General features: G+C 38.0%; 1 protein-coding gene across 1 annotated transcript in view; it reads right to left on the bottom strand.

Annotated features, from left to right (window-relative positions):
• The window catches only part of GMDS (GDP-mannose 4,6-dehydratase), a 636,799-nt gene that overhangs the window by 123,180 nt on the left and 485,691 nt on the right, over positions 1–27,928 (bottom strand). Inside the window, exon 8 of the mRNA XM_030314966.1 lies at positions 2,396–2,514. Coding sequence (XP_030170826.1) covers positions 2,396–2,514 — 119 coding nt within the window. The remainder of the gene's footprint in view (positions 1–2,395; positions 2,515–27,928) is intronic.

The following is a 27,928-nucleotide window of genomic DNA, read 5'->3' as shown; positions in this document are numbered from 1 at the left end:
GTATTTTCTGCAATATTTAATCTGTTCTTGATGCCAATAGTGAATTTTTAATTTCAGATACTTAATTTTCCATCTCTTGAAGTTCCATCTGGCTATTTTTTAAAATATATTTCCCTCTTTCTTCTCACTAAATTCATGTTTTACTTAAAATATTTGAGCATAGTTACAATAGTTGTTTTAATATCCTTGGGTGCTCGTAACATCATCTTTATTATTCCTCAGACTGTTTTTATTGATTGACTTTTCTCTTGATTATAGGTCACATTTTTCTGCTTCTTGACACTCCTACTAATTTTTATTGAATGCTGAACATTAAGAATTTTATGTTGTTGAGTCTAGATTTTACTGTCTTATTTTGAAGAACGTTGGGCTTTGTTTTAGTAAGGGGCTGTTATTTGTGTCCAGGTTGATCCTTTTGAAGTTTGTATTTAAACTTTGTAAGCCAAAGTCTGGAGTAGGCTTTACTCTCAGGATTAGTCACATTACTGAAACAGCCCTCTGGAATCTGAATTGCTTCTCTGAGTGATGAACAAGGTCTCTCCAATAAGGCTGGCTGAAACACAAATGCCTCCCAGACTTGAGTAAGCTCTACGAAATGTTGTTCAGTTCCCAGCTTCCAGGTAGTTCTTTGTCTAAATTTACGGAATTCTTCTTGCATATCTACATCTTATTATTCAGTACAAACTGAATGGGGTCCTTATGTAGATTTCTGGAGTTCTTTTTTCTTTGTAGAGCCCACCTTTCTAGAACTCTACCCCATAATGTTAGGTGCCTCAGATTCTCTCAATTCTGTCCTCTATCTCCTCAACTCAGCAAAACAGTTGTTCTCTGTTGGAGTGCCTCTTCCATGTCCCATGGTTGAGACTGTGCCTCCAGGAAGAGGCTCAGAGTGATTGCAGAGCTCACCTCATTTGTTTCTTTTCTATCAGGGATCACAGACTTGCACTGCCTGTTGTTCAATGTCTAAAATAATTATTTCATATATTTATGTAGTTCCCCCCTTTTTTTAAGATGGAAGGTTTAATATGATTTCTGTCATTCTATCATAGCTCAAAGTAGAAGTCTTTTTTTTATACTTCAACAATGAGTCTTGGAAAACAGTTTGGCAGCTCCTCAAAAAGTTAAACATATAATTACCATATGACCTAGGAGGAATTCTACTATTCAACATAATTAAAAGCAGGGATTCAAGTGGATATTTGAATATGCATGTTCATAGTAGCATGATTCATGATAGCCAAAATTTGGAAGCAACCCAGTGTTCAACAAAAGATGAACGGATAAACAAAATGTAGTATATGCATATAATGGAATATATTCACTCCTAAAAAAAGTGAAATGCTGAAACAGGCTATAACATGGATCAATCATGAAGACATAAAGCTATGTGAAATAAGCCAAACACAAAGGATAGATACTGTATGATTCAATTTATATGACGTACCAAGAATAGGCAAATTCATAAAGACATAAAGTAGAATGGAGGTTGCCAGGGATTGGTGGGGAGGGTGGATGGCAAGTTACTGTTGAATGAGTTTAGTTGGGGAAAATCAAAAAGTTCTAGAGATGGATGGTGGTGATTATTGCATAACATTGTGAATATACTTAATGTCACTGAATTGTGTACTTAAAAATGATTAAAACAGCAAATTATATGTGTGTGTGTGTGTGTATGTATACAATCACAATAAAAATTACCAAGACAGAAAAATTTTCCATCTATAATAAAGGATTTCTGACAAATCTTTCAAATATTCCAATAAAAATCTGACTCCAAAATTTGTGTAACAACAAATAAATGCAATTCATGATTATAAACCAGATCATTTTGGTATAAAGTATAGCATTGTCCCAGTCGGCAAAACTCAAATGAGATCTGAGGATTAGACAGTAGCAATTTATCACTGTGAATTTCCTGATTTTGATGGTTTATTGTGTTTAGGAGAATGTCATTGTTTGTAGGAAATACACACAAAGTCCAGGGTGATGGATCAATCTACTCTCTTAATGGTTCAAAGAAAAGAAGATCATTTGTAACGGATCTGAAATTTTTCTGTAAGTTTTTTATGGTTTCAAAATTTTAAAATATAAATGACAGTATTAAAAAAGATTGTGTAATGTTATCACATTGATCTGGTAAGAGTAGAATTACCTACAGTAAAATCACAGTAAACCATGTGTTAACCTTTGTAAAAAGTTTAAAATTAAAACTTTGAAAAAAGAAAAAAAAAGAGGCAGTGAAGAACAAAGTCTCTGCTTCATACTGAAACTCATGTCTTGCTTTACAAGAGACTAAAAAGGGAAAAAGACAAAACCAAGGTGGATAGCAAGCACTTATACAAACTTGCCGGCAAATGTCTGATAAATGACCAGGAATCAACTCTTAGTTACTTACACAATGGTTTTTCCAATGTGCAAAAATGATTTCTCTACAAATTCCCGAACGCTATGGACTTCCCCAGTAGCTATGACAAAATCCTCTGGCTCATCATTGTGCAACATCAGCCACATAGCCTAGAAAGAGAGAGGCAAATCCAAGTTAAAGTTGAATGCATCCAGTTGCCCCTTGGGAAAGATAATGTTATCAAAAGCATGTAATTGGATATGGACATTGCTAAAAGGTAAACTGAGGCACATTAAAAAATTTTTCTTTCAAGAGCTTATTGGAGCATACATCAATTCAAATAGGGCAGAACTAAACCAAAGGAGGTTGGGAGCGCTGCACTAACAGAAAGTAGGAGTAGGGTTTTCATAGAGTAGACACTGAAGCACAGTAAAAAAAGTTTTTTGATTGACTCTAGTTTACACAGTTGCCTTATTTGAAAAAGTGGAGATAGCTGTTTGTGATTGGTTGTTCTTAAGTTTCATTTTCTTGGATTTGAGTGCATGGACTCTGGCTTAGGTTTTGGTTCACTTACATGGGCTATTAAGGCATTAAAAGCTGCCTCTGTCTAATGCTCTCCTTATATGAATTCTTTGACCTGCACAGCTAGAAAATGAGCATGAATTTAACACAATATTCTAACCATCACAGTAGTGGTTCTCAAACTTGAATGTGCATGAGAATCATCTGTGGAACATCTCAGTATAGATGCCCGGGACACAGAAGTCTGGACTCAGTAGACGTGAGAACATTTAGGCATCTTGATTCCCACACAGCAGGTCTTTGGGCTACAATTTAGAGGAACAAGTATCTGTGGCAAAGAAGCTTTTATATATACTTAAGAAAGGAAGAGTTTAAAAAGTATTGCCAAATTTTCCTTAATATCATGGACGGAAGGTAAGAAAAAGTCATTTTTAAAGACAGATGATTTTCCTCAAAAGTAGAACGAAATTTTTAATGATAAGGTTAGAAATTTACCAACGTGCTGACATCAAAAAGCAAATAATCAAGAATCATTAATGGGAAAAGAATCATGTGATGAACAAAACTGCCACTTTTAAAAAGTTATCTGAGTGGCAATAAGAATGTTTTCACCAGAGTTCAGGATTCATCAGGTAGCATTTCAAGGTCAGGTACTCAATGGGGGTATCATACTGGTGGTGCACTTTTTCCACAGGAATGAGAAGTCTTTAGTTGGGCAACAATGCAGCTGCATGTCTGAGACACAAACTGGTGGCAACTGTCATAGCCTGGCTTCACTCAGTTGTAACTTTTATCAGTAGCTATACAGGACTACAGTTTCTATAGTTTGGAACTGTACATTACTTTTTGTGATTTTGTTGCACACAAGACACAGATTTAAAAACAAAATCATAGCTTATAGTTGACTAAGCATGCCTCTTTAATAAAAATCCAAGCCAAAAAAAAGGTGTTTTTTCATCATTCTCGCCCACTTTTCAAAATAAAATGGGCAAAGGTAATAGGCACTTCATTAGAACACAGTCCCCAATATTATGTGTATTAAACTCCTGTAACATTTAAAGAAAACTATTTTGGTTGGTGTCTCCCCAGCTGCTATGGAGCTGAAATATAAGTTGCTGTAATCAATGGGGCAATTTATTTTTTCTTAGAGAATGTAACCCAAAAGTTTAATTCCTCTTTATCATTTGAATTTGTGGCTCCTTCTGAAAAATAAAAAAAAATGATTCTTTCCCTTTAAGTTATTCTTGTGAATATTTGTATTTTTGGTCTATACAAGACTATTTCAAATCATATTCTTGTTCTATGGAAGATGATACCTTGGCAATTGTATATGCCTTGGAGATGGGGTACACTGGCTGGGACAATGGCAGTAGATTCAGGTCAGTGATATACCGAAAGTAGCTAAAGAAACTGTCTTGGCTAGGAGAGAGTTCTGCTGACATTAATGAAATTCTGCAGCTTCATTTTGCGTTAGGAGTCACAGTTGGTGAACACAATTGATGAGCAACACTTCAAAAATGTTTAAATTAGTATAGTAATAAAACTTGATCAATTTTTTTAAATTTTTTGTTTTTTTTTTTCAACGTTATTTATTTTTGGGACAGAGAGAGACCAGAGCATGAACGGGGGAGGGTCAGAGAGAGAGGGAGACACAGAATCAGAAAAGGCTCCAGGCTCTGAGCCATCAGCCCAGAGCCCGACGCGGGGCTCGAACTCACGGACCGTGAGATCGTGACCCTGGCTGAAGTCGGACGCCTTAAACCGACTGCGCCACCCAGGCGCCCCAAAACTTGATCAATTTTTAAAAGACATAAAAGTGCAATGTTCTCTTTATTGGGACAGTCCATGCAACACAGAGTTTACAAAATCTTTGTACCTCCTGAATCAGGGATGAGCTATTAAATGCTCTAGGCTGAGAGGATTAGTGGGTTCTGAAATGCAGCCCAGCTGTGCTGGCCAAGCCCTGTGCTCAGCCCCCTTTGTTGTGAAGGTCCTCACAGGGCTGTCTTTTGTAATGGGCACCAAGGCACATGCGCATTAGCACAGGCCTGGTGGGGGTCTACCCTCCCAGTGTCTCTGTGCCTTGCATGTGCAGTTCCTGCAGCTTAGAATACCCTCTTCCCTCATTTGTCTGGAAACTCTGACCTCTCCTTCAGATCCCATACAAAAGCCCAAGATCTAGTCCTTGAAATATAATTCCTATTATCTCACTGAGTTTCCACGTGACCAGTGGCACACAGTATTGTTGGCTTCCCTGGGACTGAGCTGCCCTTTGGCCATCCTTTCCCCAACTAAGCTGACCCTCCCATCTTCCCTGAGTGCGCGTGCGTGTGCACACACACACACACCACGCACACAACACACACACATACACACACACACGCACACACACACATGCTTGTTTTGGCTTTCTTCAAAAATACTTTCAGAGTTTTTAGGAAAAATTAAATTATGCTTCTGGCTACAATTTCTATTTGAACATTTTTCTGAGGGATTAGTGTATACACTTACACGTGTTTTACTCAAATTTCCATTCTAAAAATAACATTTAAAATAGGTCTTTCAGGACTGCTCAGCTTATTTCTTTTGAAACACTATGTTGTGCTAGAATGGTTTTGAAAAAATTATATTTTTAGTCGTGTGAAAGAAAGCAAGAGCTTGCTAAAAATAAAAGGAGAAAATATGATTACTCGTTAATGGTAGATTACTTTAAACACTAGGCACGAGTTCCCTGGTACTTGTTTTGTTCCCTGACGGGAATCTGGGGATCAGTAGGAGACTCTCACTTTCACTAAAGTGGGTGCCAAGAATCTGCTCTTTTCTTTTCCATCAGACTATCTGTGGCCTTTGACTATCAATTTCTAGGCATTTCCTCTAAAGTTCATATTGTACCAGACTCCAGTCTGGAATGGGAAGGGAAAGGATATACAACCCCAGATTTATTTGTTATTACTGAATAGTTTACTGGTTTTAACAGAGGGAAAGGGCTTTGTTTAAATTTCCACTGAGCATAATTAATGGTTATTGACTGGTAAATGAAGAACAGGTGACATTCTGGATTAGAAGATAAATGATCTTGTGTTTGGGTGTGATAATGGTTAGTAATTTGCCACAGAGCCGAGGGCCCAGTGCATCCCATCATAATGCTAGATCATGTCCAGGACACAAAGGCCCCTGTGTGAGAAGTACTCAGCCATTCACCTCCTTATACAGCTGCACACGTTGATTTGGTCCATTTATTCTCTGATGGATAGCACAACTGAGGCAAAAGCTCACCACTTCTCACCTTCCTGTTCACATGCGAACATATGACCCATAACACAGCAGGCCACAATCTGTGATCAAATCGCCACTCGGCTTTGACGTCTGACTATAGAAACAATTTGAGGTTACATGTTTTAGATGTCAGTCCTCTCTCTTTGTCTCTCCAGGAATGAAGGAGAAAAAAGAGAGTCTTCCCACATTCTTTCAGTGCCCTTTAAGGATATGACTGACTTATCCACTTCCTCAGATACTTATTTACTTTCGGCCGTGACCTGATCACCCAGTGCAAACAAAAAAAATCTCCTGCTTTTTAATCCATCCCACAGGGAGGAAAGACAGTTAAGGAATGTACCAAGGCTTCAGATTCTTCAACATAAAAATATCCCTTAATGGCGAATGAAAAGTGAAGTTTTCAAATCATGTCTCACATTCATTTTGCTTTAAGGCACATGATGTAGAGAAGAAATCTGACACCATACCATTGACATTGAAGGCCAAGTGTAGATGGTTATAAATATTAGTTAAATTGGACATGTGTTCTCTGGTAACTATATAATATAGACAGAACATATCTGTTCTATAAATCTAATTTAGAGAAGTCAAAATAAAAAAAATTCAAGGAAAAAACACTCTGTCCCAAAATGTACTCTTTGGCTATTCAAATCATGAATGCGGAAGTAGGTAGTGAAGGATCATTCCGCTTTCTTTGATTTGGTAGCTCTGGAGGCTGTTCACAGCTGGACCAGTGAAGGAGAACACCCAAAGTACATCACCACAGCCGACTAACTACACCTGATTCCATGCATGCCTTTTGGGGTGTGAGGTGTGTTTGTCTTAAAAATTGGAGTCTACAATTGCTTCCACCTCGCCATTAACCTCCAGTTCAGTATCCAAGCCACAAACACTTATTAACTGAGCTGTCATCCATGAATAACAAGATTTGTTAATCAAGGTTATGTTTAACTATGTTTATTGGACTGCTGCTTTTCCAGTCCTGTGCTTTGTGCTTTATGTGCTACTGTCATAAAAATAATCTTAGAACCTATGTATATATATACATATATACGTGTATACATATACATATACATATACATATACATATACATATACATATACATACACATACACTGTATATATTTCAGGGGGAGAAAGTCTATTGAAATAATTCCAATAAAAATCAAGGGAATTTGAACAAATGGAAATAAAATCCCAATAAAAAATGCCAACTGGGGCTCCATTCACATACATTTTGTCTTTAACTTTAGTAGCTGTCTTCATGATAACAGCTTGGTATTTATACAGTTCAGGTCAGGAGTTCAAGTAGTCTTGCGCTATGTCAGGCTTTATGCTTTGTAGTACCCACATATGTAGTCTGAGCATTAGTATGGGAGACTACCCCCTACTAAGACATAGTTGGGAAACAGGTACCAAATGACTCTATAAATAAAACTATATCAAGAAAATTATCTAGTATAAACAAAGGCTGGCCTTAAGGCCTTCTCAATCTAGGTAATTTTCTTCATGGACAAAAATACTGTGGTTTTGTAGATTCCTTTCATAGAGTTTCTCAGACATTTTAAAGATACAAAGTTACTGAAAAGAATCATTAGGTAATAAATTAATAAAAACAATAAAATAACAGAACACAATTTAGAAAGCTATAGAGCTCTTGTTTCTTACTTTTGCTATTAACACATTATTTACATTGATATAATATGCACTGAAAGAAAAAGGCTTTGTGTCAAAATTGGGCCCTGCCCTCTATCCCTATTTGCACATCAAGGTACAAATTCCAAGGGCAAGGGTTAGTTTTCCTCTGGAAACAATGAGAAAACCTAAAAGCTCATAGTCTTCGTGTTAATCATCCTGAATCAGTTTTTTTCTGGGATTACTATAGGCAGATACAGATTATGTATTATTTCTTCTATTAATCTTTGAGTATATTTTATCTCTTCTATTGTTCCATTTCTTTTTCAGGCGCACCCAATTATGCACATGTTGTATCTCTGTTTTTCTATTTTCTGTGCCTATTACACCCTATTGAATCATTTTTAGGCTGTTCTTTTCCCTATTATTTATGTGGTTTCTTCCTGCCTGTTCACCTGATTATTTTCAGTAACATTTGTTTTTAAATTTTGTTGCTAGTGGGGCTTCAGTTTCTGGATGGATTTTCTTTTTCTCTTCCATATCTTTCCTGATTACTTCTAGCTCAACTCTTCCATTTATTTTCTTTAATCCAGGGGTCAGCAAACTTTTTCTTAAAGGGCAATGTAGTAAATATTTTAGGCTTGTGAGCCATATGATATCTAACATGAGTACTCCATTCTGCTGTTGTGGCACAAGAACATATACAAGAACACAGACAGTACAGAAAACAAATGGGCATGGCTGCATCCCAATAAAACATTATTTACAAATCAGTCAAACTGGCCCATGGACTGTAATTTGCCCACCTTTACTTTTACCAAACTCAACAAAAATATGTTGCCTATAATTTTTTTAAATCTATGGAGAACAATAAACTGAGCTCCAGCTATGTATTTTTCTTTGAATAATAAATACTCCTTATGATATGTGCTATTCATCTGTTTTACTCCTTTTCTTCTCCTTGCAACCCTCTCTTCACTCCCACCTCAGGTACAGATCCTGGAGTAGTGCCTTTCAAATTATTAATACTATTTGAACAAGGTTGGAAATTTGCTGAAGGAATCATATGAGGCACAGGGAAAGTACACTGAGGGCACCCTTTCAAAGTTCTCTCAAAAGCCTCTCATTGAACTCATGGCTGTCCTCGTTTTTCAGCAATTAGTTGATTAGTGTGGCTTGCAGAATAGTCCATAAACAACAAGGTTGTTATGGTACCACCTGGCAATCATTGCTTCCTTGCTGCCTTTACAACAGATCATAATTTGCACTCTCAGCTAGGAGGCTATGTCACAGACAGCAAAATTTGTTCCTCCTTCAGCAACATCCTCTTGCCATTCTGCAGTATAAAGGTGGGTATACTGAGGTATTCTTCATTCCTCTGTAATACCATTTTGTGGCCTTTTAGGACTCAAAATTAATTTGAGCAAAACATACATCTTGTATGTATGTATGTATGTATGTATGTATGTATGTATAACATAATATATTCTGAGTACATAAGGCATTATTTTAAGCAATTATATGTATCCCTAAATTATGTGAGTAAAAATCATGTATGAAAGAACTTTAATGTAAAATCCACATACAAATAAGGGATGCTTCACGTGTCTAATCTGCTTACTAAGCCATCCTAACATTTCACGGTTTAAACTTTTTACGGCTGAGGATTGTATGAGCTGGTAATTTAGGAGGGCTTGGGGTGGATGGCTCGACTCTGCTCCCTGTGACCAAGGTGATCTGACTGGGGTTGCTGGCCTCCCTCAGAGGCCTAGGTCCTTGGTGCTCAGTTCTCCTCCATATGTCCTCCAAACCTGTGATCTCTCATTGTCCAGCTCAAGCTTTTTACAAAACAGAAGCTGCAAGGTCTCATAAGGTCTTAATAAGACCTCACTTCCTCTCATATTACTATTTATAGGGTCAGTCCCAATTCTTACAAAAGGGAAATGGATCTCCTTCTTTATGAGAAGAGCTGTGGAGTCACAGTGCAAAAGGGCCTGCAGAACAGGAGGGATTATTGCAGCCATCTCTAGAAAAAATCTACCACAAAGGCCTATCTTGCGATGGCTATCACAAAAGCTGATTGTTTCAATATAGTAATGAAATGACTATGGCTGCCTTTAATATAAGCATTATTGCTTCAGCTCGTAGTTTCTATATAGAGCTCCATCTATCTTTAACATTGTGTGGCATTAGGTTTATATGAGGGTGACAGTAATTTGCAGACTAACACCTGGAATATGGAAATTCACTTTCAGGTCACTGTAATTTAACAAATACTCTTACTTGGCCCTAACATCACTACTGTCACAACATACTTCTCAGAGTGGTTGTTTCCTGGAGCGTGCCCAGCCACCTACCTCAACCAGGTGTTTCCAATTACCTGTTCCCACTCGCATACCCAGGTAAGCCATTCTAGAATTAGTTCCTGGCTCAGCAGGAACAATATAAAAGCTGTGGGCATGCAGCAGGAAGTTACTTTATACTCATGACCCCCTGATCGCCCATCTCCCTGCTCATAGTTCCTGGCCTGAACATGTTCTTGGGAAGCCAGCTCTGACTTTTCTATGACCTTATCCCTCAAGCCTGTCCTGGCCACCTGGGTCTGCCTCAGTCTGACTCTGACCTTTGGAATCCAACTTCTGGGCTTGTTCTGGGCTCCCTTGAATAACAGGTCCCAGTGTTGCCATAGATCTCTCAGTTCCAGGTTTGATAATCATTGTTACCAGTAAATAAAAACTATATACACACCATATTATGTGCATTATGGGAGATGTTGACAGGACTTTACAAGCTTAGTCTAAAACAATAGAAATATAGGGGCACCTGGGTGGCTCAGTTGGTTAAGCGGCCAACTTCAGCTCAGGTCATGATCTCGCAGTCCGTGAGTTCGAGCCCCGCGTCAGGCTCTGTGCTGACAGCTCAGAGCCTGGAGCCTGTTTCAGATTCTGTGTCTCCCTCTCTCTGACCCTCCCCTGTTCATGCTCTGTCTCTCCCTGTCTCAAAAATAAATAAAATGCTAAAAAAAATAAAAATAAAAAAATAAAACAATAGAAATATAATCCAAGCCACATACTGAATTTTAAAATTTCGATTAACCATATGAAAAAAAGTAAAAAGAAAAGGTGAAACTAATTTTAATGCTTTATTTAATCCAACATATACAGTACAGTATCATTTCAATATAAAACATTATCACAATATTTTACCTTATTTTTTTGTGTATTAAGTCTTTGAAGTACAGTGTGTATTTTACATTTATATCACATCTCCATTCAGACTGGGCACACTGTAAGTGCTCAGTAACCACATGCAGCTAGTGGACACTACACAGGACAGGTCAGGGCTGAAGGGTCAGCTTCGTGTGAGGAAGGAGAGTCCACCTGCTATGGGATGCACTGCCCTACCTATGTGCTTAACCTGTCAAAGACTCTCCTGGAGCTCCATGGAGGAGGCCTGCTCATCTCTGTAGCAGAGCTGGAGGAATAATCTTCCTCTCCTCCCTCCTTTGTAATTGTCTCCACCTCCTGACTTTTCTGGCAGTGACTTCATCTGTGATGTTAACTAGGAGATAGAGAGCTTGAAAAGCAGTATAACTAGCTCCTAATTTATGGTCACCTGTATTTGAATGCTTGCCTTGTCCATGTACAAATGGGCGACAGTACTACATCTCTAACTATTTATTCCCCAATTAGAATACCTGGGGAGTAAATACCTAGAAAACCACTTATGGGTATGCTGAAATACAGTGTTGAGGAGAGGAGGCAGGAATTCTCAAATTTTAGTGTGCATTAGAACCATCTATAAGGTTAAAAACAGATTGCTGGCTTCCTCTAGTCCAAGAGTTTCTGATTCAATAGGTCTGGGGTGGGGCCTGAAAATCTGCATTTCTAAGAAGTTTGCCTAAGCTGGGGTTGCTTGTCTGGGACCACACTGAGAACCACTGCTTGTTGTAGCTGGAGCTCAGACTTGGGATCAGACCACCTGTGTTTAAACCCCAGCTCCAGGCAGGACTCACCTGGAAACTTCTGGCAAGTTCCTTAATCTTCCAGTTCCTCAGAAAAATGAGAACAATAACAGTACTTACCTCATAGGGTTGTTTTTAAGATTAAATAAGGTAATATAGGTAAAGTGTCTGGAACAGTGCCTGAGACATGGTAAGTGTTCAAAGACTATTATTTATCATGATGATGATGATGACAATGATAATTATATAGCTAGAGAGGGTTACTGGTGTCTGGGAGGATCTAGTTCATTTCCATGATCAAATTCTTGCACCCATATACGGCACAGGGAGGGGAGACTTAAAGGGTGGAGTGAATTTAATCTTGATTCTGTTAGTCAGAGCCACAGAATTTTATAGCTGGAAGGGGCCTCAGAGATGTTCTCATCCAATTCAATTCATTTTAAAGGTGAAGCAACTGAAACCAGAGAGATCATGTGACTTGCTTAAAGTCATATACCTGGTTAGTGCCAGAGCTGGGAGTAGAATCTCAATTCCTCTTTCAGTATTCTTATTGCATTACATGAACATGCATTTTCATGTGAAAATTCTATTAGAAACGGTTGTTAGGAATAGCTGCATGGACTTCTGTGGCCATGTCAGTTAAGTATTTATAGAATACTTATTTATAGGTGCTAGGTGCCACTCTGCTAGAGTCTGATGGTGTATCAGGGAGGGATAAACAATGTAGATGCTGTGCCTGACTTATGGACTGCCAACATTTATATACAAAAAGGGTTTTAAAAGTTCAACATTGGATTTAAGAAAGAACTTCTGAGACATAAACTCTAGGTAGTTTCCAGAAGACATTAGGCATGGAATCTTTCTAAAACCTTCCTCCTAAGCAAGACTATCCTTACAGCTCTTGCTGAGGGAGTGAATCAGGCAGCTGTATTTAAGCCAGGTGACTTGTCTCTATACCTTCCCTCCTTCCCAAATCCCTTATCATGGATGGGGACCTGACATATTCTAGGCCAGTCTGTCTTAAAAGAGTGTGTAGTAAGAGACCCAGAGACTGAATGAATGCCACAGCACTGAGCACTGGGGCTGTCTGACTGTCACATAGAGTCAGCCAGCCCTGCTGAAGTCCAGGGGAGGCCTACAGAAGAAGCAGAGCAGAGCAAAGACCTATTTGGGTAGAGGAGTGGGAAAAGGTAGAGTACAAGGTTTGGGTGGTGTTGAGGGGAGAGATGCATAGACAAACAGTAAAGTAGATTTCATTTCCCAGTTCCTGTAAATTATCCCAACACTCTATGAGAAATCCCTTTTTACTTGCATTTCTCTGACTTGGTTTCTGCTCCTTGTGCCAATAAGCTCAGACGAAGACAGCTGCAGTTGGAAGAAGACTTTCAGAACTTTGCTGAGTCTCAGTGTTGGGACCAATCATTTGTTAGGCTCTGTATTCAGTGAAAGAAGGCAGTGCCAGAGGCAAGAAGGCACCATTTGAGAACTTAGCATCCATACAGAAGACTGCCATGTGTCTAACAGCAACCAAAATAACAGAAGGCAAATGAGACAAATGCTAGCAGGAAAGGAGATACAAGAGCACAAAGGAGATGATTACTGCACATGAGCAGAGGAGAGATCCAGAGAATTCTTAGTCTGTTTTTTAATCCCAGTAAGCAGTGTTGACTGCCCATTTTTGAGTTCCTCTGAAGACTGCAGACGGAATTAGTGTTCCATTTAACTTGTTCATTTAAACTCATTTCAAATGTGTTTCCCCACAATGTCTTCATTTACAAAAATCAGGATTTCAATTTAAAAGTCACTCTACCACTCAATACTCCTAAAACTATACTTGAACAGATTCAGACTTAATCATTATGCCTTTAATTTTTGGTTGTTAAATATAAAAATATCCCAAGATAAACAGTGCTGTTCTTCTGGGAGGTCAAATTGCCTTTACTGACTTGGTCTTATCCCTGAGTGTAATGTTTCTGCTATCATAATTATTTCCCAGATGCTGACTCTGTAATATCTTTGACTGAGAGATGAAAAGGGAAGCAATTAAGACAACATTTATTGTAGCAGTAATATTGGAGCCTAGTGATACAGGAGGAAAGAAATTCCACTAATATATAAAAAACAATAATGTAGGGACAACTCCACTTCCAAGATGGACTGCTTCACACTACTGAAAATTGAACAAAAAGCCCCTTTGTGTTCTCCAAATTAAAAAAAAAAAAATCAAGAGCGCTCCTAAAAGTTCAATTATTTTGAAAACACATAGATGGTGACAAGAGATTTTTGGGGGGTGGGTATTTATAAATCTAGATGAAATCTCGAAAAACAAGCCTTTAATACACTGAATTAACATTTTCAAAACATTAACTTATCAAGTATTTGGAAATCAAAAAATGTCTAAAAAATGTTTTTAAAAATCTTTAGCAAAGCCTACTTCAGATTACCAGACTTTGGAGAATAATTATTTTTTGGTGACTAAAATTGCCAGTAGTCTGACAAGTATCAATGACTGCTCAAGACTCATTATTAACAATAAAAAATTGTCTATTACTACACAACACCGTAAGTAATATCATTTAGCAAACACTAAAGGTCACAAACTGAGGGAAATCTTTTCTGTTAATATAACACAACATTTTTCACATTCATTTCATATGAATGAACAATGTATTCATTGTTTCCTGAACACTAATTTAGTGTTGTATTTTTTTGCTTGTATCAATGAGTGTCAAAATATTGTTCTTTAAATACATGAAAGTATTTGCATAGAGCTTTATTACTGATCTTTAGATGTTAGCCAGAGGCAAAATAAAACAGAGAAGCTCCAGTTGGGAAATCTCACTCGCAATGAAAAGCAAGAGTCTTTAACATATTCTGCTTTTCTGCCAATTTTTTTCCTAAGTATACAATGGTTTATTTACCCTACAATTGGTAAAATTAAAAGTAATGTCGAACACTATAAAACTATACTTCAACTACAGGACGCAAGGATTCCATTTCCCTAAAAATGAAACAGAAAGCTTGCAAGGAAGAATACAAAAACTCTTAAGAGGAAATTCTAAGATCCTGACATGAATTAAAATACAATACCATATAAACCAATTACGGAAAAGCCAAGAAACACAGTGTGTTTCAAAAATGAACTGAGAAACACATGGACAATTTTTATTAAGTTATGCCTTTCTACATCATCTCATCATTAAATGCTCAATTACCTGTAATTGTTTGCATTTATCCCAGTTATTAAGAAAAATAAAGCCACCACATTTTGTCTCTTCAAAGTCAAAGAGTCCACAACCAGATATCTGATGCGGTTTTCAATTCTGTTTTTTCTCTCTCTAATGCTAACTATCTTGCCATCATGGTACTGCCTTAAAAGACAAAATGCCCTTTCACAGAAGTGCAGGCTCCAGCTGATGGGTTACTCACTATGAAACTGTAGGGCTGTACCCTGGTTGCGGTCAGGAAAGAGCAGTCCCAGAACTTGGTGCCAGGACAGGCTAGTAAAGGCCATGCTTGCACCGCGAGAAACCAGACCAGCCTTTCAAGTCAAGTGTTGGCTTGTAGACATATAAGTTAATCAGCTATGAAATAACCACCACAATGTTCTTATTGATCGCGAAGGGCTTATGATGCAACACTTGGCCTGGAGAGGATCTGTGCTTCATTCTCTCAGCCTCCAACTTTCAGAGAAAGAGAGAACTTTGAGAGTGGTGTTTACAAAATACAGATGTTTAACTTCATGATTTGAACCTTCCTAGGAAGAGATGCAGTGTACCGGGTCTTCAAAATGAAATGTACTAAATGCCTCACATTCACATACCTGTTCACTTTATCAAAGAATATGATAGTGTTTCCATTTCATTGCACCTACCAAGGGTAAAATGGTATTTAGAAAACCTAAAACTGGTAACATTTCAAAACTAAAATTTTAATGTGTTCCCATAAGTTTTTTTTCTTCACTGTGAGACATTATGTTAGTATTTTGGTTATGCTAACCAATGTTAGCAATTTTTGTTTTTTGTTTTTGGATTTCCACAGTTTTTTAGTAACAAAATTCAAAAGATAATAGAATAATAATTGACTAAAATATTTTGGTAGTACTGGTCTACTAAGGAGAAGAATGGAATTCTGGATCACGGGAGATAACCTTTTCCTTATGTTATCGATTCAAAGAACAGCTATTGAACATAAATTAAGAAGCTGGTATTTTTTTTTTAATTTTTTTTAACGTTTATTTATTTTTTTGAGACAGAGAGAGAGCATGAACAGGGGGGGTCAGAGAGGGGAGACACAGAATCTTAAACAGGCTCCAGGCTCTGAGCTGTCAGCACAGAGCCCGACGCGGGGCTCGAACTCACGTACCGCGAGATCATGACCTGAGCTGAAGTTGGCCGCTTAGACTGAGCCACCCAGGCGCCCCAAGAAGCTGGTATTTTTAAAGTACTAATATGTGTGCAGGCAGAATATTTAGTGTACTTTGCTCTTGAAAATGAGGAAATCAGTTCCCATTTCTACCAAATCCTTTCCAAAATCATAGAGGGAAAAACTAAAGAGGATAAGGGCGATTTGTGCAGGCAGAGCTTTAGGGCATAATCTAAGATGTTGCTAAATGTGGCCATTGGGTCATCTGCAGATGTGATGATAAAATAAGGAGTCCTTTCCCATGAGGCCAGCTCTCTCATTCAGAGGGTGCCTTCTGGAATAAATCCTCTTGAATAAAATTGACAAAGAAGAAATTCAGTACAAAGTCCAGTGAGCAGACTATGTAATAAGGGGACTGAAGAATCAGTGAATTAAGTCTTGATGTATAGTAAAGCAATTCTCCAAGGGCATAGAGATAAATTCCCAGTGTTTCCTCACAAGTAAACCGGCAGCCAAGTGATAAATCCTCTATTCCCAGTGCACTATCCTCACTATCTGGTTAGGCCTCCAGAAGCATGTGTCCACAGACATTAAAGCGCTTGGTCAGTGAGAGAATGAACATGCTTGGCGGTAATGACAGTTACACAATTGTTTCTGCCTTTCTTTTTTCTTTCATAGAAGATTGCCTATGTGTGACTGACTCCAGAACAAACAGGGACGGAAAAAAATCAAGCATTGTGTTTTTAACGGTGAAATGGACTGCAGGTTTACTCTAGAGGGAACAGATACATCCCAGCCAACCTGGTGGCATGATGACCTACAGAGCAGTGAGAACCAGTTTCTCAGTTTGCACAACTCACTTTTGTCTCCAACTCAATGTTAGATTGGTTTAAAACTTTGCAAGGTCCATTGAGAAAAAAGAACAAATACTGGACATTTGCTAATAATGGGGAACAGTGTCCCACATCTGGGGGGCATAGATGTCCTGCTCACTTGGAGGAAACAGCGCCACCTGCTGAAAACCCAATCTACTTTAGCTGAGACATCCACTCTTCCCCAGTACCCCACTTGCTAGTTTGGAGGGCCTACTGGAGAACAGAACCCGGCATCTCAGAACTACCTGCTTTTCATCTGGTTTAGTTTCATCTGGTTTAGTGCTACTAGCAGTGGCTGTTAAGACAGAAGGAGTGAAGAAAAAAAAGCTTTTTTTAAAATATGATCTGGTTCCCAGCAGTAAACAGTGCTGCTAGCTTAGGAACCTTTTCTGTGAGCACTTGTGTAGTTTCATACAAGATAGGAGACAATTATTTAAAGTTGGGCTTGTGCTGTGAGACTGAATACAAAAGCACAAACTCAAAATGAAACTCTGTAGCTGGATGTGAGAGCTGAGAGAATCGCAGGGGCAAGAGATGAAGGCCTTATGTATTTATTCTTCTTTCCAAACGAGGTGTTTTTACAGGAAAATAGGCAGTCATAAAGGACAGCCTTAATGTTATGTAGTGAAAAGAACTCAGACAGAAGTCCTAAGACTCTGGGCTTGTCACTTTAGGTGAGCCACTTATTTCACTCTTGATTTTTTTACACAGGTTACAGGGTTTTAGGTATCCCTTTAGATAATCTATTGAAAGCACTTTGTGATCTACTCAATGTTATTGTTATTACAAATGATAATATTATTGGAGAAAATTCCTGGGTTAATGCCTAAGAGATCAGTGTTCCATAACGATCACTGAGATATGATGTGATAATTCCATAGACTGTTATTATACTTAAAATACAGCATTTTTCAGTATACTAATTCTTTTAAAAATGTGTTTTAGAACAGAATCTGGGGTTTCAACATTTCCATTCTTAAGAATTTCTGATTTCTTGCCCAAAATAGGTCACTTATATTCAAGTTTTGAAAGAGCATAAAAATCCTGGTACCTTATACATTTGTTTTATATGTGGGTTTTGCTATTTTAGGAAAATGAATTTGTGTTACATAGGTAGATATTTCAAAGGGGATTTAAGTCTTCTTTTCTGATTAGTTAGCTTCATTAATTGTTGTGAGATAGTGGTCCTTTGTTCAAGTGTTCCTAAATAGTAAATTGTTGATAGAAGTCTTTTCCAATATGATTCTCAAAGAAGAAGAAAAACCCATTAGTAGAGCCTGAACTGAGGAGTGATCAGAAGATTTCAATAAATGAAATCTTTAAAAAAATAAAATAAAACCTTTAAAAACAGATCACTTAACTGGAGATTGTGCTTTTAGGAACTAGATTCTAATTTAAGCATTATACTAGGTCTAATGTCATCTTTTATTCAACATCATTTTCCTAATTATCTTGGTCTAAGTGTTTCCAAACTTTATTGTTTATTTTGGAATCAAGAGCTTTTTAACCTCTACTGCTCTCTTTTTAGAGCAGGGGATGGTGTTAACATGAAGGTTAGGTGGGAACACAACCCACTAATAGGTAGCAAGTGGTCTAAAAGGCCTTGGTTTGAAAAACTCCTCCAATCAGATAAGAAGGCACTAGAAAAGAGTGAACCAAAGAATGGATGAAGACAGGGCCCCCATGAAAATGTTCCGTTGGGGCGCCTGGGTGGCTCAGTTGGTTAAGAGGCCGACTTTGGCTCAGGTCATGATCTCGCGGTCCGTGAGTTCAAGCCCCACATCGGGCTCTGTGCTGACAGCTCAGAGCCCGGAGCCTGTTTCAGATTCTGTGTCTCCCTCTCTCTGACCCTCCCCTGTTCATGCTCTGTCTCTCTCTGTCTCAAAAATAAACGTTAAAAAAATTTAATAAAAAAATAAAATAAAATGTTCCGTTGCAGTAGTTTTGATGAAAATCATCAGAAGAGCTTTCTAACATTTTATACAAAGAATATTAATTTCATCGTCTTATTTTACAGATGGAGAAACTGAGACATGGTGGGGGAATGACCTGCAAATAGGTCACACAGCAGCAGAATGAAGAACAGAAGGCAGATTTCCTGATCCCTGTGCCAGTTTTCCACCCAATCCACCCGTCTAAATGAAATGGCAGAAGCTTAGTTTTGATAAGCAGTTCCATGAAAACATGTCCTGTGCCAGATTCTCTCCAGTGCCCAAGACACTCCCCAATGGTGGGTTAAGGCTCAAGGCCCTTTAACTCTTTCTGCACATACTGGCTTAGGAAATGGCAATACAGTGAGAGGGCTTGGGATTGGCATTTCTAAGACTCAGCACAGAACCCTCCTCCCTTCTCCACTTTTCAGCCTTACGTACAAGGGATTTTGAAGACTTTACCCTGGGTTCTTTGAAACATCCTTGAGTCCTCTTATTAACAACTCTACTTCATATATCAAGTGCAAGTGTCCTCCACGACTGTGGTCAGACTGGCCCCACAAACTGGCTGCACTTTCAGAAAACTAGACAGATAAAATGGGAGGGTGATTATTGGAGTAATTCTTATCTTTACAAAGGGACTTTCTGCATATTCTGTTGCATACATACTCCCTCCGTGCATCAACATGTTTGAGTCTACGATAAATTATTATTATTTTTGACAAAGAAACTATAGAAATTGGGAAATCTAAGCTACTGTGTGTTGAACCACTGGAAACCGAACAGTGGCAGAGATCACAGAGCCTTGGGCAGTTGGCAGGTTCGTATAGGTTTTAGAGATATGAAAACTGGGGTCCAACGAAGTACTGCAGATGGCTAGAGACAGGCCTAACCCTGGAGCCCTCACCTTCTGTCTTTTAGGCCAATCCTCTTTTTAGGTCACCATGGAGGAGATAAAAGCATTTGAGAATCCTATTGTAAGCCAGTGAAGAAATAAGTAATATATTTAGATACCTGTTTGATACAAAAATTAGTAACAACTTTTTAGTGAACAAAGTATTTTACTTTGAAAAATGATTTCCCTTTTTTGACAGGGCACTGGAGAAGGGGTCTAAGACAGGCTTCACAACTCTAATGCCTTCAAGGCCCCCTGGCTGGGTTTTACCCCCCGTGTTCTGGAGAGTATGCCCCCCTTCTAGAAGGGGCAATAACTTCACTTCAACAGACAGTACCCATATAGGGATGTAGAACCAGTCTTGCCAGATCTTCTGCTTACATAAAAGAAATTGCAAATCTGGCATGCTAAAAACTGAGAGTTATGTTAACACACAACACACACACACACACCACACACACACACCACACACACCTCACAGATTTTAACTGTTAGCTAAAAAAATTTTAAACATTACCTGGACTAAACAAAGCATACCAATGAAGCCAGATCTGAGGTCTGACTATTTAGTAATCTGGCCTAAAGGAGTATCCCAATAAGGGTTATTTTTTCTTGAGGAATTTGACTTGAGTGTAAAATTGAGCAAGGGATCTCCAAATCTTCTTCTCACACCACTACTGCAGGGAATACTGAACTTTATTCAACTTACTAGAAAATAAAACTATACTAGAAAATAAACTATAAAATGTAGCTCCTTAGTTTGTTTATAATATAGATACCACATTTAAGAATACTTTTGTTTTCCTACTTTTCTGAAATTCTTCATGTAGGAAATATAAACCACACAGAGAATATAATTTTTAAAACCGGAAACATATTTTCCAATCCCCTTTTACCCCAAATTTCATTAAATGCACAAGTGAAAACATCCTTTGTAAAACAGCTAATATAATTACAAAATAATCAGTTGCAGAGCTCCTATATAATAAAAACAATAACAACCCTTACATTAAACTGCATTCATCAAAAATCAGGGAACCCAAAATTTGGGGCATAAAAGTACCAGTTCATCTAAAGTAAATTTGGGGGTAAGAAAAAATATTTCAAAAAAAAGAGCCAAGCAAAATTCCGCACTACTTCCATCCCATGCTCTGTCCCCCTTTTTGAATGCACTTCAGATAACAACAAATGACAAAGACAGAAAGTGCTATTTGCTAGACCTCCCCTGAATTCTTCTCAGAGCTGCCACCTCTTCTAGTCCCCAGACTGACCTCTGAGTCAAGCCAGATGGGACTGAGAGAGACATCAAGCAAGTGCTGAAAAGGTGACTTGAGTCTCTGGCAGCTGAGTCTGGAGCGAGTTTCTCTGCAAATTCTCTGGGGGTTGCTGCTTTCCAATTTCTCAGGAATGTTTAATTCTCCTCATCCCTTCACCGAATCTCTCTCTAGAGAGGTCAGGGAAGCCTGTGACATCCCCGGAGGGCACTGCCTGACTAAATTAGCATGAGATAACTTTGGACTCTCTTCCAAACATGAAAATACAAGGGAGAGAATTTCATTAAAAGCAGAAGACTAGGTGATCCAAGTTAATCCCAGCTCTAAGCTGCTGTAGAAATGCTCAGTGTTTATGTTCAACTCTCCTCTCTGTGACAGAGTTCACCAACTATAATGCCAGAGATGCTAAGTGTCCAACTTGACCTCAGCTGATCAAATCTTAGCTTCATAATGAAGGTAAAAAGTGGGTTTTCTGGTGTCAAAATGAGTATTTAGACTGTTTATATGTTACTATATGAAGCAGTAAGATCCCATGGTCAAAAATAAACATTTTAGTACTTCAGTCTTTAAATATCTTTTAAATTAGGAAACAGGAAACTGTAATAGGTAACATGAGTCATTAACCATATGTAGTGTGTAAACATGGGAATATCTAATGTCAATTCAGTAAGGCATATAATGTCATAGGGACATGCTTTCTATTATATCTACAAATATTTGAAAAAACACATTGTAAATATTTAGAATGATAGTATAATTAATAAGATCTGTTCAAAAAGTGCAGGATAACCATTGTATCATTTGCCTCTAAAAAATTTAATTAGGAGAATAGCTCTAAAAAAAGGTATCAATACAGCTTGTCTATAAATATGACCAACACACTATTAAAGAATTCAGATTTGGATGTACAACTTGGAGCTCTTCTACTTCAACCAAGGAAGCACTATGTTTGCTAATTCTCTGATGAATAAATGTTTCTTCTTAGCTACTACACCACAATGTATATTGTTTTGCTTTGATTTAAAAAATCTTTCGTGTCTTTTGAATATTCATAATCTATTCATCTATTGACATTTTTCAGACTAAAAGTTATGCTGTGCACTTTTAGACATTTTTAACTTTAGATTCCTTTTAATATTCATTGACCATTGTAAGAGATAAAAAGTATAGAATAATATTCCCCTGGATGAGGGATAATGGCTAACTTTGATTATACTACATTCTACTATAGACAGCAAAGTACTTGGTGATAAAAACTATTTGCTAGTATATTATACTTTACATTAGGTTATCTACTGATGTAATTAGTTCCTAGAAGAGTCCTCTATTTTGACCTAGTGATTCTGTGTAATATGCCCCCCGACTATTTCACTAAAGCCTCAAAACAATGACTGACACTGACTGAATACATAGCATACAATGGCAGTGCATTTTTTATTTATGGAGATAAAGAGGAAGACTCTTCCCTTAAGAAGCACCAGAGTAACAGAAGATATGTAATGTCTTATGAAGAAATAAAGTTCTTGAATGTTAAAAGCTGGGTTCGGAAACTCTCAAAGCTGGGGGAAATTTTGTTTTAGCTTACATTTAGTTACTTTTCAGCTGAAGTGCAAGCTGTATCCAGACTGAAGAGATGTACGTACAAACTATAGGAAGCACAGTGACAGAGTTGACCAGTATACTGTAACTCCCTGCCCCTTCTCAAATCCATTGTGGGCATTTTCTTTTTTTTTTTTTTTTTTAAATTTTTTTTAATGTTTATTTATTTTTGAGACAGAGAGAGACAGCATGAACGGGGGAGGGTCAGGGAGAGAGGGAGACACAGAATCTGAAACAGGCTCCAGGCTCTGAGCCATCAGCACAGAGCCTGACGCGGGGCTTGAACTCACGAACCGTGAGATCATGACCTGAGCTGAAGTCGGACGCTTAACTGACTGAGCCACCCAGGCACCCCCATTGTGGGCATTTTCAAGATGGCTGGTGCGACTTGGTAAAATCTGTGGCCATAGGACTGTGCTGTTAATTAGTAAATAGGAAGATTGAAGCCCAGGCTTCAACCTCACCAGTTTTAAGCTGTAACGAACCAAATCAATTAACTCAGACATAAAATGTTGATAGCCTTTAAGTCACATAGAGGTTAAATCTAATTTTCTGGTGATTTCTACCTTTTGTTACAAATGTTAAATAAAATCTAAAGATAGTTGTGGCTATCTGTTTAATTTTGTAAAGCAGTAATTATTAACATGAATCATTACTTGGGTCATGGAATCCTTTGAGAATCTGATGAAAAATAAGGAGGATTCCTTCCTCATTGAAAACATACATACGTGTGAGCCTATGCATGGACACATTTTTGCCTACACTTTTAGGAGATTCACAGATATTCCCTAAAGGCCATCTTTGGACTCTAGATTAGAAAACACTACAATTTCCACTGATCATTCACTCGTTCATGCTTCCTTCTAGTGCACATTTACTGAAGGTCAGGTTTAAGGTACTTCACTAAAAGCAGTGTGGGACACAAAGAAATACAGCATACAGTCCTTGCAGTGGAGAATCTGACCATGAAGCAGATATGGCATGAAACTGTACACACTGTCAATGCAACAGCTTGAAAGCATTCCTAGGATGGCAGTTTCCTCATTTGTGATTTGGAGTCCTATGACAGTGACCCCCAACACTGGGAGTGAGACAATAGGAGTGAACAGTGCTTTCTTTGTAAAGGGTAAACCACTGTGCAACTGCTAGTTGTTGGTTTTATGAAGTCAAACTTGTCTTCCTGTTCTGGGAGCCAACCACTGAATAGTAAAGCAAAAACTTATACCAGGAAAGTAGAAGTGGGGAGGAGGAGAATTAATCAGAAGCATCCATAATGGTCTTTAAAAAATTTTTTTTTAATGTTTATTATTTGAGAGAGAGAGAGACAGAAAGCAAGCAGGGAAGGGGCAGAGAGAGAGGGAGACACAGAATCGGAAGCAGGCTCCAGGCTCTGAGCTGCCAGTACAGAGCCCGACGTGGGGCTCGAACCCACAGACCATGAGATCATGACCTGAGATGAAGTTGGCCGCCTAACCGACTGAGCCACCCAGGCGAACCCATAATGGCCTTCTTAATGAGGGAAGAATATCATTTAGCCAAAAGCACCCAATCTTTTTGAAAGGACCTTTAAACTGATGATTCTTTAAAAAATAAAGCTGCCAATATAATAAATAAAGAAGTGTCTGCTAGAGTGTCATGTAGTAGCAAAGGCTCTGACTTACTTCATGCATTCTTCATTTGGTTCATAAGATACATAAATAAACTAAAATTAAATAAATATAATAAGTAAAAGGTTTATAAGATATAGTCACTTTTGAAATTCACTTATTTCTCATACATTATATGCTAAAACACCTGCATCTCCTCTGGCACTCCAACACTGTACTCTTTTGGAGCTAAGAAATCTAAACTTGAAAATATGATTAATCTGGAGCATGTCAGCTGCAAGACAGTCAAACAAGCCATATTCAGTTTCAATTACATCCTGCTGAAGATGGGTATGATGGTGGCTTCCTTTGTCTCCTCTTCCTCCTAACTTAGGATGCAGAGAGAAACCATGAGGAAAGCCTGAGCATTGGACAGACCCTAGTTAGAATCCCAGCTCTGTTAATTAATGTCTAGGAGGCTGGGCAAGTCACTTCAACTGTAAATAAGGGTAACAATGCCTCCATTGCAGGCTTTAAAAAGATAAGCAGGAAAATGAATGTAAAGTGCCTATAACAATGGTTGGTACATAGTAGATCAATAAAATGGTGGCCTCCATTAATTAGCATGTTATAATCCTAGTTATACAGCACCATGTTTTCTAAAACACCCTCATAATATGTCATTTGATCCCACAACAAACTTTGAATTAAATAACCAGGTATTACTGTTTCTCTTTTACCCATGAGAAAACAATGGCTGAGAGCTGTTAATTGATTTGCTAAAGTCCCACAGTGGTAGAAATAAGAAGTGGTCCAAGTGAAAATTGACAGTTTTATAACATCTGATATGTCCAGCCAGGAGAGCATCCTATGTTACCAGTATCTATTGGTACAGTGTGATATTTGAGCCCAGCTCTATGAATATTATAAATATTTAATAAAAGGAAAAAGAGAGGAGCTATCTGGGAAGCATGAACAAATAATATGGAGACTATCAGTCTCAAGAGAAACTTAATAGTGTAGGAAAGAAAAGGGAGATGAGGCAAAGAGGTTTTTGCTGGCTTCTAAGAGCAATAAAAAGAATATCCTTGAAAGCAGAAACTTGCACTTACTGAGGTTTACATTTTGATGGACTAGAAGAATGGTATTTGTGAAAACAGCACAACAATGTGTCGAAGTATACACTGCCCTTTTGTAATTTCCAAAATCTCATGCTATTTGCAGTTATTGCTACAAGGAAAATAAAGCAGAAGGAAACAATGAATTGAAGACCAAAATCAAATCCCATTGCTCACTTGCGCGCGCGCGCGCTCTCTCTCTCTCTCTCTCTCTCTCTCCTTAAATCCCTAAGGATAGGGGAAGGAAGGAATGTTAAGGAAAAAGGGAGGCATGTTCTTTATAACTGGGAAGCACTTGTACAGTTGATCCTTGAACAATGCATGGGCTAGGAGTGCTGACCAACCACACGGGTGAAAATCTGCATGTAACTTTTGACTCCCTGAAAACTTAACTACTAATAGACTACTATCGAGTAGAAGCCTTACTAATATAATAACATAAATGATTAACACATATTCTGTATGCTATATATATCATACACTGTATTCTCAGAATAAAGTAAGCTAGAGAAAAGAAAATGTTAAGAAAATCATAAGGAAACTATATTTACAGAATTATGCTATATATAAAAAAAAGTCCATGTATAAATGGAACTTCACAGTTCAAATCTCGTGCTGCTCAAGGGTCAACTGCACAAAGTCGTTTCACAAAAAGGTTCTGGGTGTCCCAGCACTACAATAATTAGAATTGTACAAATGAAAAAGGAGGGCTACCGCTTAGAAAGGCTTGTGTGGTATCAGAGGAAAATCTGAGTGTATGTGGTATGAGAGCTTCACAGCATGGGCAACAGAAGTGAGCAATTCACTCTGAAAGAGGTCGGCTATCGACTAAGAACTACTACTGGTAAGCAGTTCCAACTGCTACTGGATGGACTGGCCCAGGTAATGTCTAACTAATTTTATGAGTTCTACATGGTCAATTCCTCATGAGAGGATGTGGAGAAGAAACTCTGTGGAAGTAGTCATATCTTATTCCAAGAATGAGTTAATCAAGACTTTAGTCTCTTTGGAAAGGATAGAGGAGATTTTAACATAAAGGGGTACGCTTGTTTTTTAAAAATATCAAATCCATTAACAGTTTATGAGTATCTTTGAATTCAAATATTTATTATTGTGTCAAAAGTTCAAACAATTACACATGACACATTTTTGAAAAATAGGAACTAGGTTGAATTTTTGAATAGTAGCTTACACTTAAAGTACAGAAATGACTACAAGTATTTAAAATCAACATTAGAATAACATATAAAAATTCATTAAAGAAAGTCTTAAAAGAAGGCCATGTCCATTGTTTTTTCTTATAAAATTCCCAAAGAGCACTGAATATGCTGGTGACAAGGCCTTATAAACAAATGAATTAAAAACATAAGAATTCTATTTCCCTCATCTCTCTTTTTAGCTACATTGTTAATATAAATATAGCTGCAGAATAAAGGACAGTATATTATCTGGTGTGGAGAGATATACTGTCTTCTTAATTCACTTGTGCCTCATCACTCCTGTGTCACAGGGTTTAACCTCCCCCTCTTGTGGAAATAACATCCTTGTATAGCATCTATCATGTGGTCTTTCTGCATACATGGAGGATACACAGAGTAATGAGTTGATATGAGATATGGAATAGATCCCACAAGTAAGAGAGGCAGGCTCTTGGATGAATTATGAGAGTTATTCCTTCACAGCTGCAGATAGTTTTCATATTTGGTAAAACAAAACATGATGCAATCTCTCACTAGGCTATTAAAGTGGATTAGGGCCCATCAGCATCCCCAAATGATGACCGTGTGTAAATGTGCAGACACAGACAAACACAGGCATAAACACACACTCTGTCCTGTCTCACCAAAAATCTAGGAAAGATGTTTCAAGCTATGGCTCACATTGAAAACATATGTGCAGCAAGTTACAGTTCAGAAAGCATGGTAACTCATGTCAGGGTAGAAATTACTTGACTCAGACTAAAAAAGGAAGAGCTTCCAAAGTTTTCTTTTGTGCTAATAAACAAATTTTCATATTTAATTACTGCAGTCATCTTTTCCAGCCACTCTGATTGAATAATAGATGTATAAATGTTAGAAGATCACAAGACCTTAGATGACCTTAGATGACGGAAAGGGAACTGAATTTCAGAGAGTTGAAAGTGGAGCCAGGACATACTATGGAGAAATTTCTTTTGGACACAGCAAATAATTGTCCATTCCATGGGCAGGAGCAGGGGAGGGTACTGGGGATTTTCAAGGTGAGGCCACTTGATGGCCTCTTGTCTCTGGCTTCCTCCAAAGGAACAAATTTGTCAGAGAAAACTACTTAATTGAAATCCATAAACACCTAATGTGATCATTGAAAATACATAAATAAAACAACTCAGGGATCCACGAGCAAGGAGAAAGACCAAGTCTTCAAGAGAAGAGCTGAATTCTGCTAGCAAACTAACGCCCCAGCTGAAAGTAAGGACTTTTATGGGCAATCGCAGTAAGTCCACATGCCTCATCTTTGTTTTTCTATGTCGTTTGTTCACAACAATGGCCTCGTGTCTATCTGTAT

The sequence above is a fragment of the Lynx canadensis genome, chromosome B2 (genome assembly GCF_007474595.2).
Source record: "Lynx canadensis isolate LIC74 chromosome B2, mLynCan4.pri.v2, whole genome shotgun sequence".
In the NCBI taxonomy this organism is placed as follows: Eukaryota; Metazoa; Chordata; class Mammalia; order Carnivora; family Felidae; genus Lynx; species Lynx canadensis.
Note: the sequence above shows the minus strand (reverse complement) of the source record. Positions and strands in the feature narration are given on the sequence as shown.